This window comes from Colletotrichum karsti (genome assembly GCF_011947395.1).
Source record: "Colletotrichum karsti strain CkLH20 chromosome Unknown Scaffold26, whole genome shotgun sequence".
Taxonomy (NCBI): Eukaryota; Fungi; Ascomycota; class Sordariomycetes; order Glomerellales; family Glomerellaceae; genus Colletotrichum; species Colletotrichum karsti.
In genome coordinates this window covers 215,519-235,470 of record NW_024065926.1, presented here as the reverse complement: position 1 = coordinate 235,470, position 19,952 = coordinate 215,519, and the positions used below count along the sequence as shown (strand labels likewise).

Below are 19,952 nucleotides of genomic sequence, written 5' to 3'. Positions count from 1 at the left end.
CTTCTATTTCATGGGGTGATGTACTGATAAACCTGAAGAATTACCTGCATGAGCTCAGACAGCTATTAGTAAGTAAGAAGAGGCATATCGCATAGCTAGTATCACAACTTTGAAGGAACATAAGAGGTAAACGAACGGCCGTTGTTATGATTCCATCTATCTGACTGAGTGCCCTGATTGTCCCTTATACCCATGTCCTTGTCCTCAAGATATCATCCTCATGCTTGTTAAGCCCCCGGATGACAATATGCGCGAAAAGGCTTTATGCCATAAGAATGGCACGCTTGAAGGGCTGGTCGTGGACATAATCCTTCTTGTCATTGAAGTCATCAGCATTGACAGCAATGATCTTTGCGTTACCAAGGTTGGGGTACTCGTAGTTCTTCCAGAAGTCGGCGATCGGCTTGCCCTTCACCATCATAACATAGGCGGTTCCACTGGACTCCTTAGCCAGGGCCTCGCCCATGCGGGGGAACAGCTTGTCCTGCTCGGCGCCAGGACCGCACTCATCAAGCCAGTCGAGGTATTGGTCGCCGAAGACCTTGTTCCAGTACTGGCCGCCGCCGTCGAGAGTGGCCGCGAAGGCCTCGGCTTGAGCCTGCTTGGCGCCGGCGGTGTAGAAGACGGTGTTTGTGCCAACCTTGGCGTTGTCTTTGATCCAGTCCCGGATGGAGTCGACAGACGGGCAGTCTCGACGGTGCAATTCGCCTGCGGGCGCTGCCAGGATAGGAGAGACCAAGCAGATGGCCGTGGCGATGATGCTGGAGAATCTCATTTTGACTTGGGTTTGTAGAGTGTATGGATGGAGGTAGAAAGGCTTGGAGTTGTCTTCAAGGAAGATGGCTTAGAGGAGGAGAGGACTGGATGACAAGTTGACTGGCTGTAGAGATGTGCTGATGATGCTTTGCTTGTTGACTTGACTGATGTCTTGTTGTCTTCGAGTTGGAAAGGAGGAGATCATTAGGCTATATTTATAATGTCGTTGAATGCTAAGAAGCACGAATGAGAATCAACAAGTTCAAGACGTCGAGGCGCAGGAACGAGCGGTTTCCGAGACTCCATGGCGATCACTCGAGGCCTCACCACCCGTTGACAAAAGTCCTGAACCCACAAACTACCTTGGCCGGTAACATCATGTCAGACTGACTGCTAGACGTTCAAAGTCCTTCCCATAGTCATTACAATTTTGAGGCCGTAGGACTACAGCCCAGGCGATCGCATGTTCAGCCAACTCCATTGCTTACCTTATTTTTAGACACCATCGTCATTGTAGAATCACTATGAGAAGATCGCCACTGGAAAGTCTCAGGGAGATTTGGGGGCAGGAAGTCAAGCCAGAAGGATTAATGATACCAGACAGAGTTGTCGGCGACTTTCCAAGTGCCTTTGGAAGGTCTCAGTTGGGCAGGGATGCAACATACCCAGGCAGAACAGAACGGAAGTCAGCAATGGGCTGTGCGTAATGTGGGGTTTCTTCGTACCTACCCGACACTATTTTATCTTATTTTCCGTGTGTTGGTTGCGACTGAGTATTCGATATGTATTGGTCGATTGTGCGTTTGTTGGTTGTAATGTGCCTAGGGAATTGATGCCTGCTTGGCGAGCGCCGATCAGCTGAGGAACATTCTGATGTAACCTGTCCGCAGCGACCTAAACAGCGACACCTCACCTCCGAACGACACCTCGCCACAAGTTTGCCAACATCCATTAAAACCAAAGTCTCATAGAGAAAATTATCGACGAAGGTCGACCAGAAAACGCAGAAACCCTACCATACCCAGTCCTTGGCACCTTCCTCGAGTTACAACCATTTCTTCTACATTACCAAATATCCGCACAGCATTCGCAACCATGGCATCTTCTCGCGAGGACTCGCTCATCACCCTGGCTTCGGCAGGGGATGTCAACCAAATGAGAAACCTACTTACAGCCGCACAAGAGTCTCCATCAGAAGAGACTATCCAGCGCCTTCTGACGACAGCTGCGAAAAGTTCCCAACTCGACGTCGTCAGCTTCCTACTGGAACAGTACCCCTCTGTTCCCCTGGACGAGGAGATTGTCCGAGCCGCGGTCAACACGGGCTCAATCCCCATCTTCAAGGCCTTGCTCTCCCGGGATCCCTCGGTCATCAACATGCCCTTCGACATGCGCGGCTCGCCTCTCATCGTGGCTTGCATGGGCCAGCAGAAGGTCGAATACCTCCAGTTCCTACTTGAGACCGGCGCCGACCCGAACCAGGACCCGGACGCAGCCAGCTTCCCGCTCGCTCTCGTGGCAGCGCTATACTCTGACACTGCCGCAATCGACCTGCTTCTGAAGCACGGTGCCCGTTTGGAGCGCTCGGGCGCGCTGGCTGCTGCTGCTCGGCGCGGCAATGAGCCCATGACCCGCTGTCTCCTGGAGCGCGGCGCCCGTCTCGACGCCGACGCCCCCGCTGTGGGGCCCGGACCGTCGCCGCTCCATGTCGCCGTCAAGGCCGGCCACGCCGGCGTCGCCAGAATTCTGCTTCAGCAGGGCGGCGCCGACCCCAATGCTGCCGACGCCAGTGGAACCACAGCTATCGAGCTCGCTGAGCAGATGAGACAACAGGGAAAGGACGTGTCAGAGATGATAGAGGTTCTAGGAGGAGTACAGGGACGTTAAGCAACGTATTACGGGGAATGTAGATTAACAGTCTTTACGAGCAAATAACTGAGGCAACACAGACAGGTTGCCACTCTTTTTCAATTACAAATGATGGAGTATATCTTACTTCTCCTTTTTTCTCTTTTCTTTCAAGAAAAAAAGTTGTCAAACTGCTAGACTCAGTGCACCCAGTCAGCTCTACATTTCCGTGACTTCGGGCGGGTGATCTGCAGCGCAGGCAGCCGAGACAACATGCATCGGCAGCTCCACGCGAGCTTACACCCGTCTGTGAATGAGCCGCAATGCGTTTACAAGGCGCAGCTGGCCATCGTCTCGCCAGTCAGCCGATTAGAGGTAAGGAATAAGTCGCCGTTTGCGGGGTACATCCAGGTCGTGTTATTTTGACGTCACTAACACCAATGCCGAACAGAAGTCCATCTGCGATCCGCCTATGCTGTCGATACCGAAGAACCAAAGGTCCTTTCTGAACTCTTTTCGCCATATCAACTGACGGAACTTCTGCAACTACCACGCTATCCCACGATTTGTGACATGCCATCCCGTTGTCTTGCACCGCCCATGTATCTATCTACAGAAACGTCCGTCAATGTGACAATGCATTCCTCTTATGCCGATCTTCTATCAACAGCCTCACTACCTTGGACTTTTGGGAGTGGATTGGGTCGGTGTGTTCATGTTCTAGCAGCGAAGTTTGAGCTGTTGCCTGATGAGAGTCTTCCTCATTTTAGCGTTGTTAGGCAATACCCTCCGAGTTAGAAATGCTGCGCCCACACCAGTGGAGGCGTTAGGGTCCTGTTCAATTGTCAACCGACGAGTGAGAGGATTGATCGACTTTGCATCGGATCATATTGATTCAGCACGGCACGGCATTGCGCCGGAGAACCTCACAAGGCTGTTGGTTCGAGTTGCCGATCATCGCCAGTCCTGACTACTGCTGAACCTCAAGAGCCATGTGAGTCGGGGCAATGGGAAGTCCCTATCGCCCCCAATGGCAGTGAAATCCTTCGTGAGCAAGACATGCAACTATCATCATGGTTTCAAGGGCAAAGGTAGCTGAACGTGGGCTAAGCATTGTCGCCGTAGGCATCGTCATTGATGCCTCATCGAGACGTCTGGTCTGTTGATGAACGACATCATCGACGAATAAGACGGTAGAGATGCGTATAAAAGCCGGACCACCGTTGCCATCAACTCATCAAATTATCATCGCATCAAGGCACACATCAACTCACTTCGAGCTCATCAACTCACTCGTCAACTCCCTCACAAACTCACCAGCTCATCACTTTTATACCCACTCTACTTATATCTACACACACATTTGTTCCAGCTGATAAACAAATCTTCAAAATCTTCAACTTCCTACTCACCGGATCACACATCTTAGCCAAAATGAAGTCCGCAATCCTCCTTGCCATCACCCCTCTGCTTAGCCTCGGCACCTCCGCGGTCGTTCACAAGAACCGCAACCCCACACCGTCCTCCCTCAAGGCCCGCGACCAGGAGTGGTCCTTCAGCGTCTACCAAAGCAGCGTACGATGCACGGGAGCACGCGATCCGTACAGCGGTAGTGGCTCGCAGGGTTGCACCAAGGGGATCCGGAACGGATCCTTCGGCTCCTACACGAGCGGAGATATCGCTGAAGGATGCTCGGTTTACATCTACAACAACGACAACTGCGACTCGGAAGGAATCATTGATATCTTGACGAGCGCCGACCCCAGTGGTTGCTTGCAGCCGCAGCTTGAGGTTTCGGGGTCGGCCAGCTTCAAGGCGGAATGCGATTAGTGATATGCAGGAAGTCGCTGGCTTGGCTGTGAGAGATTGTCTGGTGAGATGGTATTGGGCGAAAAGAGAGCCCGGTTCTGGCGGATGGGTATGAAAGCCTCTTCACATCGGGAGGGGGGGCATGCAAGTAGACCGCGGATGTCGCATGGTTGTTCCGTAAGGGACCACTTCGTTCGTTGATAACCTGGCTCGATAGGCAATACACGTTCGTTTATGGTTAACAAGTTCGCGTTCCAAATCAGTCTCAAGAAAACTCGGAAGAGTGATTAAGCTCATGACTCTTCTTGTGTTGTTGATATCTCACATACGCCGTTGATCCTCCGATTATCTATCTGCATGCCGCTGAATGAAAGATGATGACATTAGCCACGTTTGGCGAGACAGCTCAGCTCTGGGTAGGTTAAGCCGGTTGAAGAGGATTCAGATATTGATATTGAAAGGTAACGCCGCAAGTCTATGCTCCAAATCTATACAAATTGACGCTTCTTGGTGTATGTGAGAGGTGTGTCCTCAGTTTCAACTTACAAGCAGAACGTCAATGTCGCTGTATTCTGTATTATTTATCCCGACCCAGTCTCTCTTCGTCGTCTTCCGTCAACTCGTAAGCAGGCCGAAATCCCGCGCCATTCTCATTTCCCTTCTTCAACTGGGGATTCGGATGGGTATCTTGCGTTCCGCCTAAACTAGTGTAACCCTGGATTGGTCAGCATGTTTGCTCCCATATTGTAGGTGGACGACTTACCTGATCGTATAAAGGACAGTATGGGATCTCCAAATGACGAATAAACTACCCAGTCATTAGCTCTGAAATGCCGTTTCTTCAAGCATCGCGTCCTTGGAGTTCTGGTTATTGTTTCTGCGATGACGAGGTCAGACTTACAGCCCAGATTTCAGCTGTGAGATTCTAATGTTAGCTTGAGTTTTGCAGGAGTGGCATTGCCGGTGAGCGGCCGGGTGAGCCGAGCCTTAGATGGACAAGACGTACCGTAGTGCCAGTCAATTACCGGGTGTATCCGCATAAACGCGGGCCATCCCGCGTCTGTCGGGTCAAAATGCGTCAACTTCTCGCCATGCGGGTCTGTCCTCCTCGTCCCCACGAAAATGGCCTCTACGTTTGGCCTATCACCCAGATATGCCTCCAGACCCTCCTTCATGGACATGGCGTATCTCTTGACATCGAGATGATATATTGAGCTGGATGACTCGACGAAGTCGTCAACCTCAGCAAAGGGGTGCTTCGATACGATGTAGACAGCCTGGACTTGATCGGGGAAGGAGGAGGTGTTGCCGTTGGAACCGTTCGAGCCATTCGTCTCGGCCGACTTGGAGGAGGATGGAAATCTTCGTGCGAGGCAGGCAAGGAGCATAATTAGAAGCACCAGACCTAGCGTCACAATGCTGTCAGCAATTACCCGGAAAACGGTTTCCACAAGTCATGGAAGCTCCGGGGGCAATGCGCTGCCACAAGAGACGCGTCCCGACGGAACAGAAGAAGGGAATCTAGAAGCGCACTTACAGTCCTTGCCTCCGTTGTATGATAGCGAGATCTGTTCCAAGCTATCGCGCCTCGGCGCATCAGCACTGCCTTTCTTCCTCTATGCCGAGGCAGACGCGGGGCAGACATACCTGTACCTGGCCAAGGCCTCATCCACTACTCCCATAGACACGCGCAGCTGCTCCTGAACATTTCGCAACACGGACGTTTTCGGTTCTTCGGCCAGAAAAGCGTCGACCTTATCTCGGAGCTCGACGCAGACGTCGTAAAAGGAGCGGGGAGGCGACTCGGATAGGTGGGGTTTCGCGGGGTAGCCGTTGGTGACAGCGGCGGCAGCGACGGACTGCTCGCCTTGGGCGTGAATCATTATGGCCTTGGAGAGACTTTCGTGTGATGATGCGTCGTGGAAATGGGCGGTGGAAAGAAGTCGTGACTTTCAGAAGACTGGGTTTCGGCGGCCGCGGCAAAGGATAAGACGGATGGCATTCGGTGTCCTTTCGGAGACGGCGATGGCGGGGGAACGTGCGGCGGGCGACTTTCCCATTTTGCCGAGTCCACCGGGATACCGCCTTCCGGAAACGGCAAGGTCCGACACGTGAAGAACCCCCACTTGGCTTAGCGGCAAAAGGACCCCGAAAATGCAATTGTAGCCGTCATTTGTTGTTTTCCCCCAACAGCTGCTTTCAGGGTCCAACAGGCATGATTCACTAATGACTGAGACAGATTCCTCGGAATAAACCCGAATTAGGGACGTTTCTTTCATTTGATTTCCGATAAAGATGAATTTCATTATGGTTGGTGGAGCTCTGTGAAGCCCTGGTATTCCTGAACGCCATGCTCAAAATCATTTTCCCAATGGTGAAATTTATTCCAGATTCACCAATATTTCCAGTGTCCTTACCCCAAATTCATCGACATGACTCCTCATCCTCGGGCGTCACGGGAAGCGAGGGGAACCGCGACCTCGTTGGGCTGGAATACGCCTTGGGTGGCGGACTCAACGGCGTCGCAACTTCTTCGTCCACCGGCCCGAACACGTCGGAGCCGTCATCCGAATCCCCCGCGGTCGCCGTCAATGCGGGGCTAATTGCCGTCCGGATCACAAGGGCGCCGTCCGGGCGGTGATCAAGCGTTGGCGTCTTTGGCTCTGCCCCAAACAACCCTGGGCTCACAATGCTTTGCTCGCTCGAGACTGTGGTAATTGCTTTGAGGGGTTTCCGCGTGAGACGCGAATTTTCGCCTTCGTATGAATTGGGCCCGGACCATTCCTTCCGGCTGTCTCCATGTCCAGTGATAACACGAAGAAGAGGTCGCAGAGTCGGAATGCATGCACACATGACCGCGCAGCACAGCTCGATTTCAGACCATACCAGAGCCGGGATCACGTCGTACGTGACATCCCGCGTGAAGGTATGCCCTAGCGTGGTTATTCTGATGATTGAGATGACTGTGGTTCTGCTCTCCATTAGTATAACGAATCTTGCGAGGCCTGTCTGTCTACTCACACAAAGCCTAGCCCGAAGCTGACCATCAAGGCGACCTTGAGCATTCTTTTGAGCTTGAGCTTCCGCAACAGTGGTAGGGGCAGCAGGAAGATGACGATGTCTGTGATGAGATGGACAACCGACGTAGCTAACCACCATGTGCCCTGATCGTATCTTTCGGCTGCGAAAGTATCCCCATTCCATGTTGGGACCGCCATGATAATGGATGATACGATAACCGCCGTGCCGAAACAGCAGATGAACACAAATATTATGTCGCAGATCAGTCGAAACTTCGGAACTGTAAAGACCCTACGAAACTGCAGGAGGAAAGCCATCTTGATCGTAATGAAGGTACAATGATAGCAAAGGGTAGCGATTATCGTCAACTATTGTGGATGTCAGAATTAACTTGCATGTCCCCTATTATCATCAGCTTACTTACTCTTCGTCCAGCTTGCTGCACTGACACAGGAATTGTCCACACATGATAAGAGAGGCCATATCTCGTGCCTGAAGCCACAGTCAGCTATCATTTTAAAAGGATTGAAGGGAAAAGGGGCATTACAGATTGAGAATATTGCGCCAGTAAGCATCACCAAAACCTTCACTCCTGTTAGATCTCCCCAATCTCTTCTTGGGAGATGGTCAACTTACGAACGATATGACGACAAGGGTGTCATCGGGACCCCATTTCTTGATCACCGCTGCTCGGACGTATACACGCAACACAACCAGAATGAAAGCTGCCGAGACAAATGCTGCTGAAATGCCGATGAGCAATCCTGCCCGGTTCTCGTCGGTATACGGTGGAGGACTCTGCCCAGGGTCCATGATTGTCTCATTGTGCATCGTATTTGTTGGCCCTGTCGCTCAGTAGGAAGCCCGATGAAGGCAGCAATGCTGACGGCGAGCGAGCCTTCTTTCGCTTCTGGGAGTATCAACAATGATTCTAGGTGAGTGGCTCGAGGTAAAGGAGTGTGGACAGCGTAGGTGTTGAGTGTTAAAGACAAACAAACCGAAGAAATGCCCCCTTGTCGGAGGCAAGACGGCGAGGTGAATCGCGCATGGCGCCTCAATAAGGAGCAAAAGGATCTGGACTTTGACTGGGCAAGTGCTAGTCTGATTGACTTTTCCGTGTCCGGTGTTGTCTCAGTCATGCCCCGAAGACAAACAGTAGGTTAAGCCGGATGCGGCAGCGCCACCGAACGATTCCAGCCGCCCCAAGCTCTAGAAGCCGAATCGAAAGCCGTCAACCCCGTCATCACGGAGAATCTTGGCAGACGGGCAGCCACTGGCATAATGGCTTCGCTTACCAAGGGCTCAGATAGCCAAATGAAGGTGTCGGTGGAGCCTGATGTGAGCAACCACGCAATCTCGTTGATCTCCAAGGCCGGGGCTTTGGAGCTGTCTGCAGACTGGAATGCACGATGAGGCTGAGATCACAGCTGGACATCCTCCCGCCACAACTCTTCCGAAATTGGTTGGAGTAAGACGTTGAGACAGAAATCCCGGTGTCCCGGTACACCAATGGCGCTGTATAAAGACTATTGGCGCTTGCGGTGATCTACTTGACCACACTGGGTGCATCGGTTAGTGAGAGACGATGGGGCTTTTCAGCCGTGGCGATGAGATTCAAGGTCCGCTTCCAATAGAAGGTGCATGTCACACAGTGCCTTCTGTGTCGGATTGTCAGGACGCGTCTTCTCGACTTTGTGAGCAGATAAGTCACATGATCTTGAGCAAGTAAGATGATGCTATTAAGCAGCTCCCTCGTCGCTGTATTTATAGTCTTGGCCGGAGATGAAATGATACGAAAGAAAATGTCAAAAACATGAACGTTGATCGAAAACAGGAAGCAGCTCCGAAATCATGCGTCTCAAGCCTTCGGCGCGTTGTCATGGTAGCTGTGGCTTATTGGCAGATGTTGCACCGTAAGCGTTGTTTTAGTGATGTCGGCGGACCAGCGCCAGATCTGCATGTGACGCCACAATCAGTCAAGTCACCAAAATCGAGATTAGCTCAGTGTTGACTACTAAGCCTGTTCTCTACTTGAGGCGGCAGGGATAACTCGCGCTTGCGTCCCAGTATCACGGTGACGGGATACGTACCACGTGCTTGATGCATGGGAATAAGCATTAAGAGTTGCTGGGAGCTTCTGAAATATCCATCTTAGACTTTTCTCTTACAATTCTACTGGATGATGAGGTAGTCTGGGTTTTGCTCCTCGTCAGGACACATCACAAACTGTCTACAGGGTGAAAGAGAGCATCAGATCTGAGAGCTTCATACATCTAACTGACCAAAAAGCAACTCAAGAGGCATTTCAATCTCCGTACATTACGTCCATGCTGATTGGCATTATCTCATTCATACTACGTGTTCTGTATTTACCAAAAACTCGTCTCAAGCAGGAAACCTTGAGTTCAGAGCATTCCACTCCGTCTGCGTCAATGGTGTGACGCACCCGTGCTTCAGTCCCTTGGGAAACCCAGAAGTGCTGGAAGCTGACCAGCTGGGTGACTGGATGTTGCTTGTCTGGAAAGGTACATATTGCGTGTAGTCGTCCAGCAGCAGATGGTACAGATTCGAGTTGGTGTTGTCAGCGAACGAAGCAGGTCCCTCACGAGGGCTCTCGTTTCGTACGTATCCTGGAATTCGCCTCCAGGTGCCAAAAATGCCATCCGAGGTGACCTCCTGGTACACCTAAAAAGAAGTTCAGGTTAGTAAAGTGACATCCCACCACATATAAAAGGGATTTGAGTTGAGTTGGTGTTCATCTTACCTGGTTTGTTGTCTCGTTCTTGAGGAAACGAGCATACGCTCCAGGGGTACCCAAGTACTGGAACTCTTGATCGATGAGTGGGGTATCGGCAAGAGCAACATAGTCCCGGGCAGGACTGAATGTGACAAAGTCTTTCGTCGCCGTGTAACGGATACGGTCGAGAGTTGCGGTGCCCGTGTGGCCTGTATCCGTAGATCTGTAGTGTCGAGAGGCCCAGAAGACGTACCAATGAGCCTTTGCGTCATCCCAGACTGCGGACGGAGCCCAGACCATGCCGGCCGTGTCAGCTTCCACACTACATAGCAGGTTAGTGAGACGTGGATTCTGATATGTTGTCTATTACTCACATTCTGAGAGACGGAGCAGACCAGTCAACTAAGTTGGTCGACTTCCAGACAACGATTCCGCGGCTGCCCGTTCTGGTGGCTTTGTCCCAATTGAAACCAGCGGCATTGATGTCGAGGTCTGAGCATTCCATGTTAAGCTTCTCGTCATTCTGCAGCAGACAGATTATATATACGACTCACCCGTGGCAATGAGATACCATTCAGATCGGGACGGGTTGGTTGTGAGATAGACATCTCGGACTGCCTTTGTGCCAACGGTTGAGGTCAGAACAGCCTGGCCTTTGTTCAAGAACTTGAAGCTAGAGGCACTGTTTCCGTTAGAAAGATGGAATTGGACCTTCGGGTTGGCATCGCTGAACGTCGAAATCAGGTATCCGACGAAGTTTGACGCTTGGCGGGGAACAGGGTTGGCAGCCACAAGTGCAGCCGAGGCCACCGCGGCTAGGATGGAGAGAACACGCATACTAACGTATGTTTGCACGTATCAGCTGAATTTCAACGACTCCTGGGAGCTCCGAGAAGGATCTTAACATTGTGGGACATCATGATTATTATATACTTGGCTGTGCTGTTAATGAAGTCATGCCCAACGTATTGCCTTGGCACTAACACCAATTCTGAATGTAGTCTATCACGCAACGCGTGCCACGGCAAGCTGACTTGGAGCTTCATATATTGAACGCTTTTCTGTGGTGCGGCTAGTTCTCTAGCTTCCCGTCGGGGTAGCGTCTTGCCGAGATCTATCATGATGCGGGGATGACAGACTCCACAAACGGCGTAATCATCTCCGTCCACGGGGCTAGTGTATGGAGAAGACAAACCCTTGTCGATAGTTTCCCCAGAGAACACTACGTCTGTGTGGGGTTTGACGTCCGGAGAAATACCTCGCCAACTACCTCTCTGCATGAGCATCATGGGGGGCAGCCTGTGCCCCCGGAAGCACCCGCTCAGAACACATGGTCACATGCCTTATTATCAAAAAGATGATTTAAGCGCCAATAACTTCCTTGGAAAATCACGGAATTAGAGTTGATGAGACGAACTCGTGGTTCAGTTGCATCCACACACCATCCCAGAGCAAGGTTCAATGACTCGGGACAGCCCGCCCAATCACGTACCAATCGATTCTGCAACCTGTAAGGTCAAACACTAGGAGAATCTATCGTCATTGGCGGGTTTTGATGTTGATCACCACACACCAGAGATTCACGTACCTGCATCTATCCGTTGTATAGACCCAGAGACCTCGTGCCCAACTTTGTGGTTCCATTGGAACTTTGACAACAACCTGCGTACAGGTATCTGAAGTATTTGGGCTCATACGTCAAAGGCATCGACTCCCCGACTTGGGCAGTCATAGAAACCAGATTGTAAAATTGAAGAGAACGAACAGAACGTTAACATGAAAGAGGGCACTTGAGTTCGTTATGTAGTGTCATCAAACCAAAATCTTCTGTTGAAATTCGCTCTATGTCTAACTCTCCAAAGAATCCAGATCAATCTCCTCCTGGCGCCGTCTAATGAGAAACTTCGTTGTAGGGTCCGGGATTATCGACATACCAAAAGGCGTAGCCTTCGGTCGGAAACCATCTGGTAACCTCCAATCATACTTCAGCAGGAGGTGGCATAGCGCGATCTTGATCTCGTTGGCAGCAAAGAATCGTCCTGGGCAGGCGTGGAGTCCGTGACCAAACCCAAGGTGCTTGGAGCTGGTGCTGACGAGATGGGCCGTCTTGCTATCCTCCTGCTTTTCTCCTTCAGTCATCTCTCGCAGGCGAAGAAATCGGTAGCCATCAAACTTGTCCGCGTCCTTCCAGTATTCCGAGTTCCACATATGAGTGCCATCTCCGACCAGATTCTGCCCTCTCTTGATGAGGTAGCCGTCTGATAATTCTATGTCTGCAAGTGCTTGTCGGCGCCAAAGTCCTTCAGGCATCTCATATCAGCACGCATCTGAGTCGCAGAAAAGGTTTCCATCACATACCTAGCAAAGCTGGCTTCATTCTTTGCGATTCTTTGATCACACTGTCCATCAGCTTGAGATTGTACAACGCTGTCTTTTTCAGGCCCTGAGATCCCAGAACCCTGACTACTTCTTCTCGAAGCGGCGACAGGATCTCGAGGTTCAATGCGATGTCAATCATGGTCTGTTGAAGAAGGTCGCTAGTTGTGTGAATAGCAACGACAGTGAGGGTGAGTTGGTGCTTGGCGTGATCCTTGGAATGACCATATTCCGTTTCCCACCATTCGATCAGATCGTCAAATGGAGAGGGCTTTCCTTGTGCCATTGCATCTTCTTTTATCTGATTGCGCCGTTGAATATGAGGTTCGAGAGCGGCGTGTGCCTGGGTAAGCTTTTGACGGAGGTCCCAGCAAGTTGGCATTGCCCAATGAACGATGGGTCGAAGCAATCGTGGCCAGGTTCTGACGTCGTCGGTGGCCGAGAATGCAGCGACAGTATAGTCGCCTGATGCCCTGATCCAGTTGTCGTCTCTGCACAGTTCCTCTCCCATGAATATCCTAGTCGACATTCGAGACACGATGCGGACGAGATCGTCTTTCGGATTAATCACATGCCAGTCTGGTATCATCAGCTTTCATTGGGACTGTACTCTCCATCGCCTACTTACCATTAGAGTCTGTTAGAACTGTCTTCAATGCTTGCGTGGCTTCATTTGAAATAGGTGCGGTAAGCTTTGCTATTATGGACTGTCAGCTGTGTTTAATTCCGGCACCAGTGGCTGCCATATTGCTCACCCAAGGCTTTGGTCAAATACTTCGTTACTATCTTGGCGAGACGGTCGTCCAAGGAAAACGCATCGAAGCCGGGAATGTAGCCATGTGTATCCTTTATTCTTGATTCAGCGCATGATGGAGTCTCTTCAGTGGTGCATTTTGAAACTCACATCGTTTGCAGGTACCAGAAAAGACAGGCGAGAGTCACCTCGAAGCTCTTCAATATGCCTTGGAGAGAGCACGATGACCTCACCCCAGTCGCAATAAGCTCGATAAAGTTGATCGCCAAAACGAGCTCTTCCTTGAGCAAGAATGTCTGTGCTCTTTTGGAAAAATTCGGAAACGCGACGTCTGTTGGTCAATTCGAAAGGTCTTTTCGGATTGATTTCTGGGAGCTTGCCACCGTTGTCGCCCAGAGACCTTGCGAGGACTAAAAGAATGGCGATTGTGATAAGATACGCAACAGGCTGATCAAGACACAGCAGCCAAGAATCAGCGCTTGCCCACTGCCTCAGCTGGAAGTCCATGCTGTAAATTTGAATTCAAAAGAAATGCCTGTTTGCAACGTTCACTAGTGAAGATGTGTAGAATGAGGATTCACTGGGCCAGTAACCGCATTCTACCTTGATGTGATTATCACGGTTTATATACTTCATAGAAGAAAATATCACAGCTTCTCGACGCCTCACAAATCTCCACATTGAATCTTCAACTCACTTTCGCAGGTTGCGGGATGTGGCTGATGACATGCACCGAATGCGAGACCGAGTGAAGTAACGTATTGAATGTCATTGGCGCTCAGACTAGAAGCCCGTCGCCGCTGACAAAGCCTCAAGATCGCCAGCTTGCGTAAGTCCTGACTGAGCCTATCTCTCTAAACCTCGCCAATCAGTGATCAAATTCAACCGTTTCGACCACGGCAGTGCGTAAGTTCCATGCCGTATCACACGTTAGCCGTTTGGCAGTCACCAATAATTGTTTGACGGGCAGCTATGAGGACACCGACGCCGTCAAGCCATCTACAATAGTCGGCGAAAACCCATCGGACAATACCTCACGGCATGCTGAACGAACAGTCGTTTGTAGCAGACGCGTCATATTATACTCTCAGTACCATCTAATTGAAGACCGAGAAAGCGAAAAAATTGAAAAATGCGAACCGCTCAGTTCTCAATAACACGCGTCATTTCAATAATATTCAAGTTCGATAGATTTTGGCTTGTTGGACCCAAGCATTCTGTCGTGTTAGACTTGTGCAAGAGTGTGGAGACATATGAGGCTCAAGAAAATGCCTACATTCCAAAACAGTAGGCATTATATTAGCTTAAACAGGTTCCAGCTGTCAGGAGATCAGGCATTTTGTTCTCTACGAGTCGTTGTCACCAGTGTCTGGCGCCTACATGCAGGCTTGGAACGACAACCAAAGTCGCACGACTGACTTCCTATCACCCCTAGAGCGAGCTATTGAGTCCTGGTGGTCCTCTCATAGCAAAATATCAAATGAAAGTTCTGAAAGTGAAGGGGGAGTACGGCTGTGGTGTCGTACGTGCGTGATGGTCTCTAGCGACAAGGCTTTAAGTAGGATTGGAACTTGTTGCCATGGTGCTATGCTCACATACCAACGGCATCCCACCGGCTTTCGAACCCCGTTCGAGCAAATAGGCTTAGAAATACAAGAGTATAGAGATGCGGACTTATGGAGTGACAACTTGTCCGTTTGTGACACAAGACACAGCTCTTAGGGAAAGCCAGGCGGGAAACGGAACCTAATCTAGCATCGCCAGTGGTTAAGATAGAAATAGATCCAGACTGCATGGTTTGCTTATGTGTAATCATTATACGAATACACCGCTCTTTCCGCCGGCCTTGGTCCCGAACAGCCGGCATCGGGACCGTCAAGAGCCGGACTGGCCGGGATCACATCCCACCGGCTGAGCGGGACGGCGATTCGGTCAGTGTTGGATGCCGAGTCCGTGCCTGGCTTGCAGCAATAAATACGGTATGCCGACAATTGTATCACGTCTAAGTGAAGTGAACAAGTTGTCTTACCACTCATCTGTTTGTTGCCATCGAAAGCGGGTATTATCAATCCACAGAATATCAAGATGACGAAGTCCTCAGTTTGGTTGATTACCGGCACCACCTCTGGCATGGGGGCTGCCATGATGGAACAGTTTGCCGCTCGAGGAGACCGGGTCATCGCAACCGGACGAAGCGCCAGCGCCCGGCTGGCAGAAAAGAAATCGGGCAACATCTCCCCCATGGATCTTGACTCTACGTCCTCTCTGGCCGTTATCAAGGAACAGATTGAGAAGGCAATCCAGATTTATGGTCATATTGACTTTGTTGTGCTCAATGCCGGAATCTCGGTGCCTCAAACGATCGAAGAGGCAGAGTGAGTTCTAAATCTGAGTTCCCTCTTAACATTGGTCTGATTCGGCGCTTTTGTAGCGATGCCTTTACCCAGAAGATGCTCGATACCAATCTCGTTGGCGCAATGAGGCTGGTTCAGGCCGTACTCCCCCATTTTCGAGAGAGGAAGGCGGGTACATTCGCCTTCATAGGCTCAGGAATGGGATGGGAAGCCTACCCGTTCTTCACTCATTATGGAGTCGCCAAAGCTGGTCTTTCTGGTAAGTGTTTATAGATCCCATCACCGGAGGTGCACGCCTAGCTTATACTTATAAACACAAGCCTTTGCCGAAAACCTCCAAAAGGAAACAGCTCATCTAGGACTCAAGACTGTTATCTTTGAGCCTGGAGCCTTTGTGACTGGAATAGGACAAGCCCGGACAGCAGCTGATGAGGGTGTTGGTGGCGCCCCCGATCTTGTGGATTACCAAGGCCTTTTTGGCGAGGTCATGGGAAGGTTCGCGACTGACTTGTCCGGAAGCATTCCGTCAACTGTCGAGAAACTTCCCACGGCCGTTTGGGACGTAGTCAAGGGAGAAGGCATGGCCTCGGGCAAGCCCTTTCCTATTCGTGTACCCTTGGGTCTGGACGCTCTGGCTGTTATCAGGCAGAAATGTCGCGAACAACTCCAGCTATGTGACGAATGGGAGGAGGTCGCGCTGAGCACGACGAAAGAGGGAGCTAATCCTACTCCTCCCACATACCTGATGGAGAAACTTTCGATTTTGAACTTGACGAACTGAAGAGAAAAGGACGGAACAGGAAAAATGATTTAGCGATACTTTTAGAGTACGCTCTATTTACATGTATGTGTACAGGCGCCCTCTTGATCAAGGAAACCCGAGCTCTGAAAGAAACATCACCAGCGGTTGGGTCTAAAGCATAGTCTTAGAAATTGAAAATGTACATGCTCGCACCCAGGGCTAACCAGTAGCGATTGACTTGACGAATGAAAGTGGCACCAGACCGGTGGGATGAGAGCACGCTGCCAACCAAGAGTTCTTTACACCTTCGTTGTAAGATAGGTAAAGGCGAATTGCCACAGCTTGGAAACACAAGCAGATCGGAAAGCATCGGAAGCATTCCGACGAACATACAAGGCTTTTGATTTGAATTAGTCCGCCGCCTAGTGCCCCTGATGTGATCCCAATGGAAGTCTTAGTAGACGAGTCCCGAAAGTGACACTGAATTGCACGATGTACGGAGGATCTAACCCAAAAGAGGAAGCTATACGCGCCGCTGGCCAACCACCCACCATGCACCTCTCCTTAACAGCCAATGCTACGATAAACAAATGAATGGCACCAGACAGTAAACAGTCTGTCAGAATAAGGTTCAACGTAGGTTTCGTTCATCCAATCATCAAATAAAATCATGAGGGCTCCAGCGTAATGATTATGCCTCCCCGTAATGAACTAATATTCCTATGTGACGACTCACACACATCATTCCGACATCTGATGTACGGTCCGGGTGTATAAATAAACACTGATGCCTCTCTAGAAAGGCCCTCTACAGCGTCAGACTTTCAGATCAAATTCTTTCTTCAGGCTCCTAAGATGCGTTCGCTCGTTACACTTCTCTCAGCCCTCGTTGCTTTCACCGGCGCACTTGACCCCATTTGCGACAGCGAGTGCCAAAGGGGCTGCGATGCGGAATGTCAAGCAGCGATACAGACCACATACGAAGCTGAAGCTGCACTTTGGGTTGGTGACATAGTTTCCGATTCATTCTATTCGACTCCGGCAAATATCACCGGCGGCAAACCTGGAGATATCCTTCGCTGGGAAGACGTCCCTGCGACACAACTTGCTTCTAACTGGACAATTCCAGCTAGTCTATCCCTCTCCCGCGTTCTTTACTTGACCGAGGATATCGATCGGAAGCCTATTCCCGCTTCAGCTTGGGTTCTTCTGCCGTTCACAAACCCTTTCGCTAAGCCCCAAGGCACGCCGGAAGAGAACAAGCTTCGAACCATCGTCTGGACTCATGGCACTGCAGGTCGCAGTAGACTCTGCGCTCCCACCAACAACAAGGGCCTCTACTACGACTGGAAAGCCCCTTTCATTCTTGCTGAGTCTGGGTACGCTGTTGTTGCTCCGGACTACGCCGGCCAGGGTTCCGATATTCCGCAAGGGTTCATGTATGAATCAGGCTTCCTCCACGCCGCCGATGTCGCCTATGCTCTCATCGCCGCGAGAAAGGGGCTTGGTGATGTTTTGAGCCAGAAGTGGATGGTATACGGACACAGTGAAGGAGGAATGACTGCGTGGCGAACCAACGAGCGCTTGGCCATGCCAGACCAAGAGGCTCTTTTGGCGGCCGGCGAATTTGTGGGATCTGTTGCTGCTGCTCCTGCGTTGCGCCCTCAAAAGCTCATCCCGGCTTCTCTTGAGCGTGCCAAGGGTCAAGCAGCTCGGGACCCTTTCTCTGTATACTTCCTCCAGTCCTTGTCGAAGCTGTACCCCGAACAGATCAAGGTAGAGGATTACCTCGGAGAGGCCCCTTTGCAGAGAATCGGAGCACTCGATAAGTCATGTTTCCAATCTGGCTTTGCCATCGTCGGCACCTTCACTCCCGACCAGCTGTACAAGAACACCAGCTGGTTGACGCACCCCGCGACGAACGACTGGGCTATTCGGTACAATGGCCAGGGACCACACGCAGTCGCAGCGCCTATGTTGGTCATTCAGGGCTCGACGGACACAATTACTCCAGCCGACCTAACTTTGGACGATTTCAACCAGACTTGTTCCACCTTCCCCGAGAGTCCAGTTCATGCCCGCGTGTATCCTAACATGGGGCACGGTCAAGTTCTTGAGGCTGCAAGGGCCGATATTGCAGCTTGGATTGCCGCTAGGTTTGAGGGTGTTCCCGTACAAAAGTCTTGCGTCCACGAGGATGTGAAGCCTTTCACCGAAAGATACGCTGTTGGAGACATCTTTTGGCATGGAACTGCGGTACCTTTCTAGAGGTCGCTTCGTGTATATCTTCTTGAGACTGACAGAACATGTTGGTCTATTCTGTCATCTGGCGCTTCTTTTTACGGGAGTCTAGTGAAATTAATCTCGCCAAACCCGAGCCATCTAGATAGAATACAATCATGAACGGCGCATCCTCCCCGAAGCTTTTCAACTGAATTTGAGCTTCTTCTCTCCTCTTTTTTGTCTCCAGTAATTGGTCCCTTCCAATATCTCATGACATCCTCTAATAAGCCAAGCCCATTTCTTGATAAAGGCAACGTTGGCTTCCCATCCCCGGGGATCCCAGGAGTCGCCCCATACAATAAGACGTGGTCGCTCGCCGTCACCACTGTCGTCTTTGTGATCAACGCCGAAGACGTCGAGACAGAATTCGTCTTCGTCAAAGAAGCCCAGTTCTTCAGCGCGGATTGCTCTTTCCCTGAGCGACGGGATCGGGAAGAGGTCGAGAAAGGGATGGTGGGTGATCTTGTACTGCGTCTCTGTTGGGCGAAGATAAGGAGGCCAAGTGGAAGCTTGCCTGGGGCCGCATGGTAACCTGGGCCCTTCAAGATTGAAAGGGGAGATGAAGTGGTCCTCGCATAGAGATTGGGGAATGAAGCCTAGAATGCGGGCGTTACGTGCTAGAGCGTTGAGCAAGTTGAGTCCAACGAGGGCTTGGAGCTGGGTGGGTTGAGGAGTTCCCATTGAGAAGTTTATGCGCGCGTCGCGCTCCAGGACAATCATCTGGCCTCTTTTGTTCGGACATGGCAACATAGCATATCCGGTGCCGGCATCTTCATCAGGACCGGAGGCCCCGGGTCCCGCCTCCGCGTCCGCACCGGCCGCTGCGGCTTCTAGGCGACCGCACAATTCTTTGAGTTTTCTTTTTCCTATGATAGACACAAAGATTCGTGTTAGCAACGCGTGATTTCTTAACCGAATGGTGTTCCTTTAGGGCACTAACGACGAGCTCTCTGGTTGAGGCGATTTTGTATTTTTCTCCTTTCTTTACTTGACGCCACCCCCGTCCAATCATCTTCAGGTTGAGTAGCATCTTGCTGCTCAGGCGACGCATTCACTTCCAATTCCATTACGGAGCTGTCGCCCCTTGACGTGCTCATAGTAGTATGATTTGATGATATGACCAGACTCTTGACACGTCGGCTGGCGCTAGTGGAGTCGTATGAAAAGGCTTGTGATATCTCGGCATCATATGGGCGCCAGCCTTGGTTTTAAAGTGTGCTACTGAGTCGCTGAGCCGTGATCGGGCCACCTGCTGTACCGCCAAGTCTCGCT

The 19,952-nt window shown here is 51.0% G+C and overlaps 9 protein-coding genes across 9 annotated transcripts; 4 read left to right on the top strand and 5 right to left on the bottom strand.

Moving 5' to 3' along the window:
• Window positions 1-262: 262 nt before the first annotated feature.
• On the bottom strand, window positions 263-775 carry CkaCkLH20_08011 (uncharacterized protein; the record flags this gene model as incomplete). Its single annotated transcript, XM_038890726.1, has 1 exon — window positions 263-775. The coding sequence occupies one exon, from the start codon at window positions 773-775 to the stop codon at window positions 263-265; it is 513 nt and encodes a 170-aa protein (XP_038743909.1).
• Window positions 776-1,851: 1,076 nt separating this feature from the next.
• Window positions 1,852-2,643, top strand: CkaCkLH20_08010 (uncharacterized protein; the record flags this gene model as incomplete). The annotated part of the gene is made up of 1 exon (XM_038890725.1): window positions 1,852-2,643. One exon carries the CDS (start codon window positions 1,852-1,854, stop codon window positions 2,641-2,643), a length of 792 nt encoding a protein of 263 aa, XP_038743908.1.
• A 1,395-nt stretch (window positions 2,644-4,038) lies between these two features.
• CkaCkLH20_08009 (uncharacterized protein) lies at window positions 4,039-4,434 on the top strand (the record flags this gene model as incomplete). The annotated part of the gene is made up of 1 exon (XM_038890724.1): window positions 4,039-4,434. One exon carries the CDS (start codon window positions 4,039-4,041, stop codon window positions 4,432-4,434), a length of 396 nt encoding a protein of 131 aa, XP_038743907.1.
• Window positions 4,435-4,990: 556 nt separating this feature from the next.
• CkaCkLH20_08008 (FAD synthetase) lies at window positions 4,991-6,296 on the bottom strand (the record flags this gene model as incomplete). The annotated part of the gene is made up of 6 exons (XM_038890723.1): window positions 4,991-5,128; window positions 5,177-5,221; window positions 5,315-5,328; window positions 5,420-5,818; window positions 5,951-5,991; window positions 6,061-6,296. 6 exons carry the CDS (start codon window positions 6,294-6,296, stop codon window positions 4,991-4,993), a joined length of 873 nt encoding a protein of 290 aa, XP_038743906.1.
• Window positions 6,297-6,837: 541 nt separating this feature from the next.
• Window positions 6,838-8,247, bottom strand: CkaCkLH20_08007 (uncharacterized protein; the record flags this gene model as incomplete). The annotated part of the gene is made up of 5 exons (XM_038890722.1): window positions 6,838-7,384; window positions 7,435-7,802; window positions 7,859-7,926; window positions 7,982-8,018; window positions 8,071-8,247. 5 exons carry the CDS (start codon window positions 8,245-8,247, stop codon window positions 6,838-6,840), a joined length of 1,197 nt encoding a protein of 398 aa, XP_038743905.1.
• A 1,572-nt stretch (window positions 8,248-9,819) lies between these two features.
• CkaCkLH20_08006 (endo-beta-xylanase) lies at window positions 9,820-13,591 on the bottom strand (the record flags this gene model as incomplete). The annotated part of the gene is made up of 9 exons (XM_038890721.1): window positions 9,820-10,119; window positions 10,199-10,493; window positions 10,546-10,663; window positions 10,726-10,986; window positions 12,106-12,429; window positions 12,530-13,126; window positions 13,176-13,244; window positions 13,303-13,400; window positions 13,452-13,591. The coding sequence occupies 9 exons, from the start codon at window positions 13,589-13,591 to the stop codon at window positions 9,820-9,822; spliced, it is 2,202 nt and encodes a 733-aa protein (XP_038743904.1).
• A 1,795-nt stretch (window positions 13,592-15,386) lies between these two features.
• CkaCkLH20_08005 (short-chain oxidoreductase) lies at window positions 15,387-16,436 on the top strand (the record flags this gene model as incomplete). The annotated part of the gene is made up of 3 exons (XM_038890720.1): window positions 15,387-15,676; window positions 15,733-15,914; window positions 15,976-16,436. The coding sequence occupies 3 exons, from the start codon at window positions 15,387-15,389 to the stop codon at window positions 16,434-16,436; spliced, it is 933 nt and encodes a 310-aa protein (XP_038743903.1).
• Window positions 16,437-17,252: 816 nt separating this feature from the next.
• On the top strand, window positions 17,253-18,665 carry CkaCkLH20_08004 (putative secretory lipase; the record flags this gene model as incomplete). Its single annotated transcript, XM_038890719.1, has 1 exon — window positions 17,253-18,665. The coding sequence occupies one exon, from the start codon at window positions 17,253-17,255 to the stop codon at window positions 18,663-18,665; it is 1,413 nt and encodes a 470-aa protein (XP_038743902.1).
• A 159-nt stretch (window positions 18,666-18,824) lies between these two features.
• On the bottom strand, window positions 18,825-19,526 carry CkaCkLH20_08003 (uncharacterized protein; the record flags this gene model as incomplete). Its single annotated transcript, XM_038890718.1, has 1 exon — window positions 18,825-19,526. One exon carries the CDS (start codon window positions 19,524-19,526, stop codon window positions 18,825-18,827), a length of 702 nt encoding a protein of 233 aa, XP_038743901.1.
• Window positions 19,527-19,952: the final 426 nt, after the last annotated feature.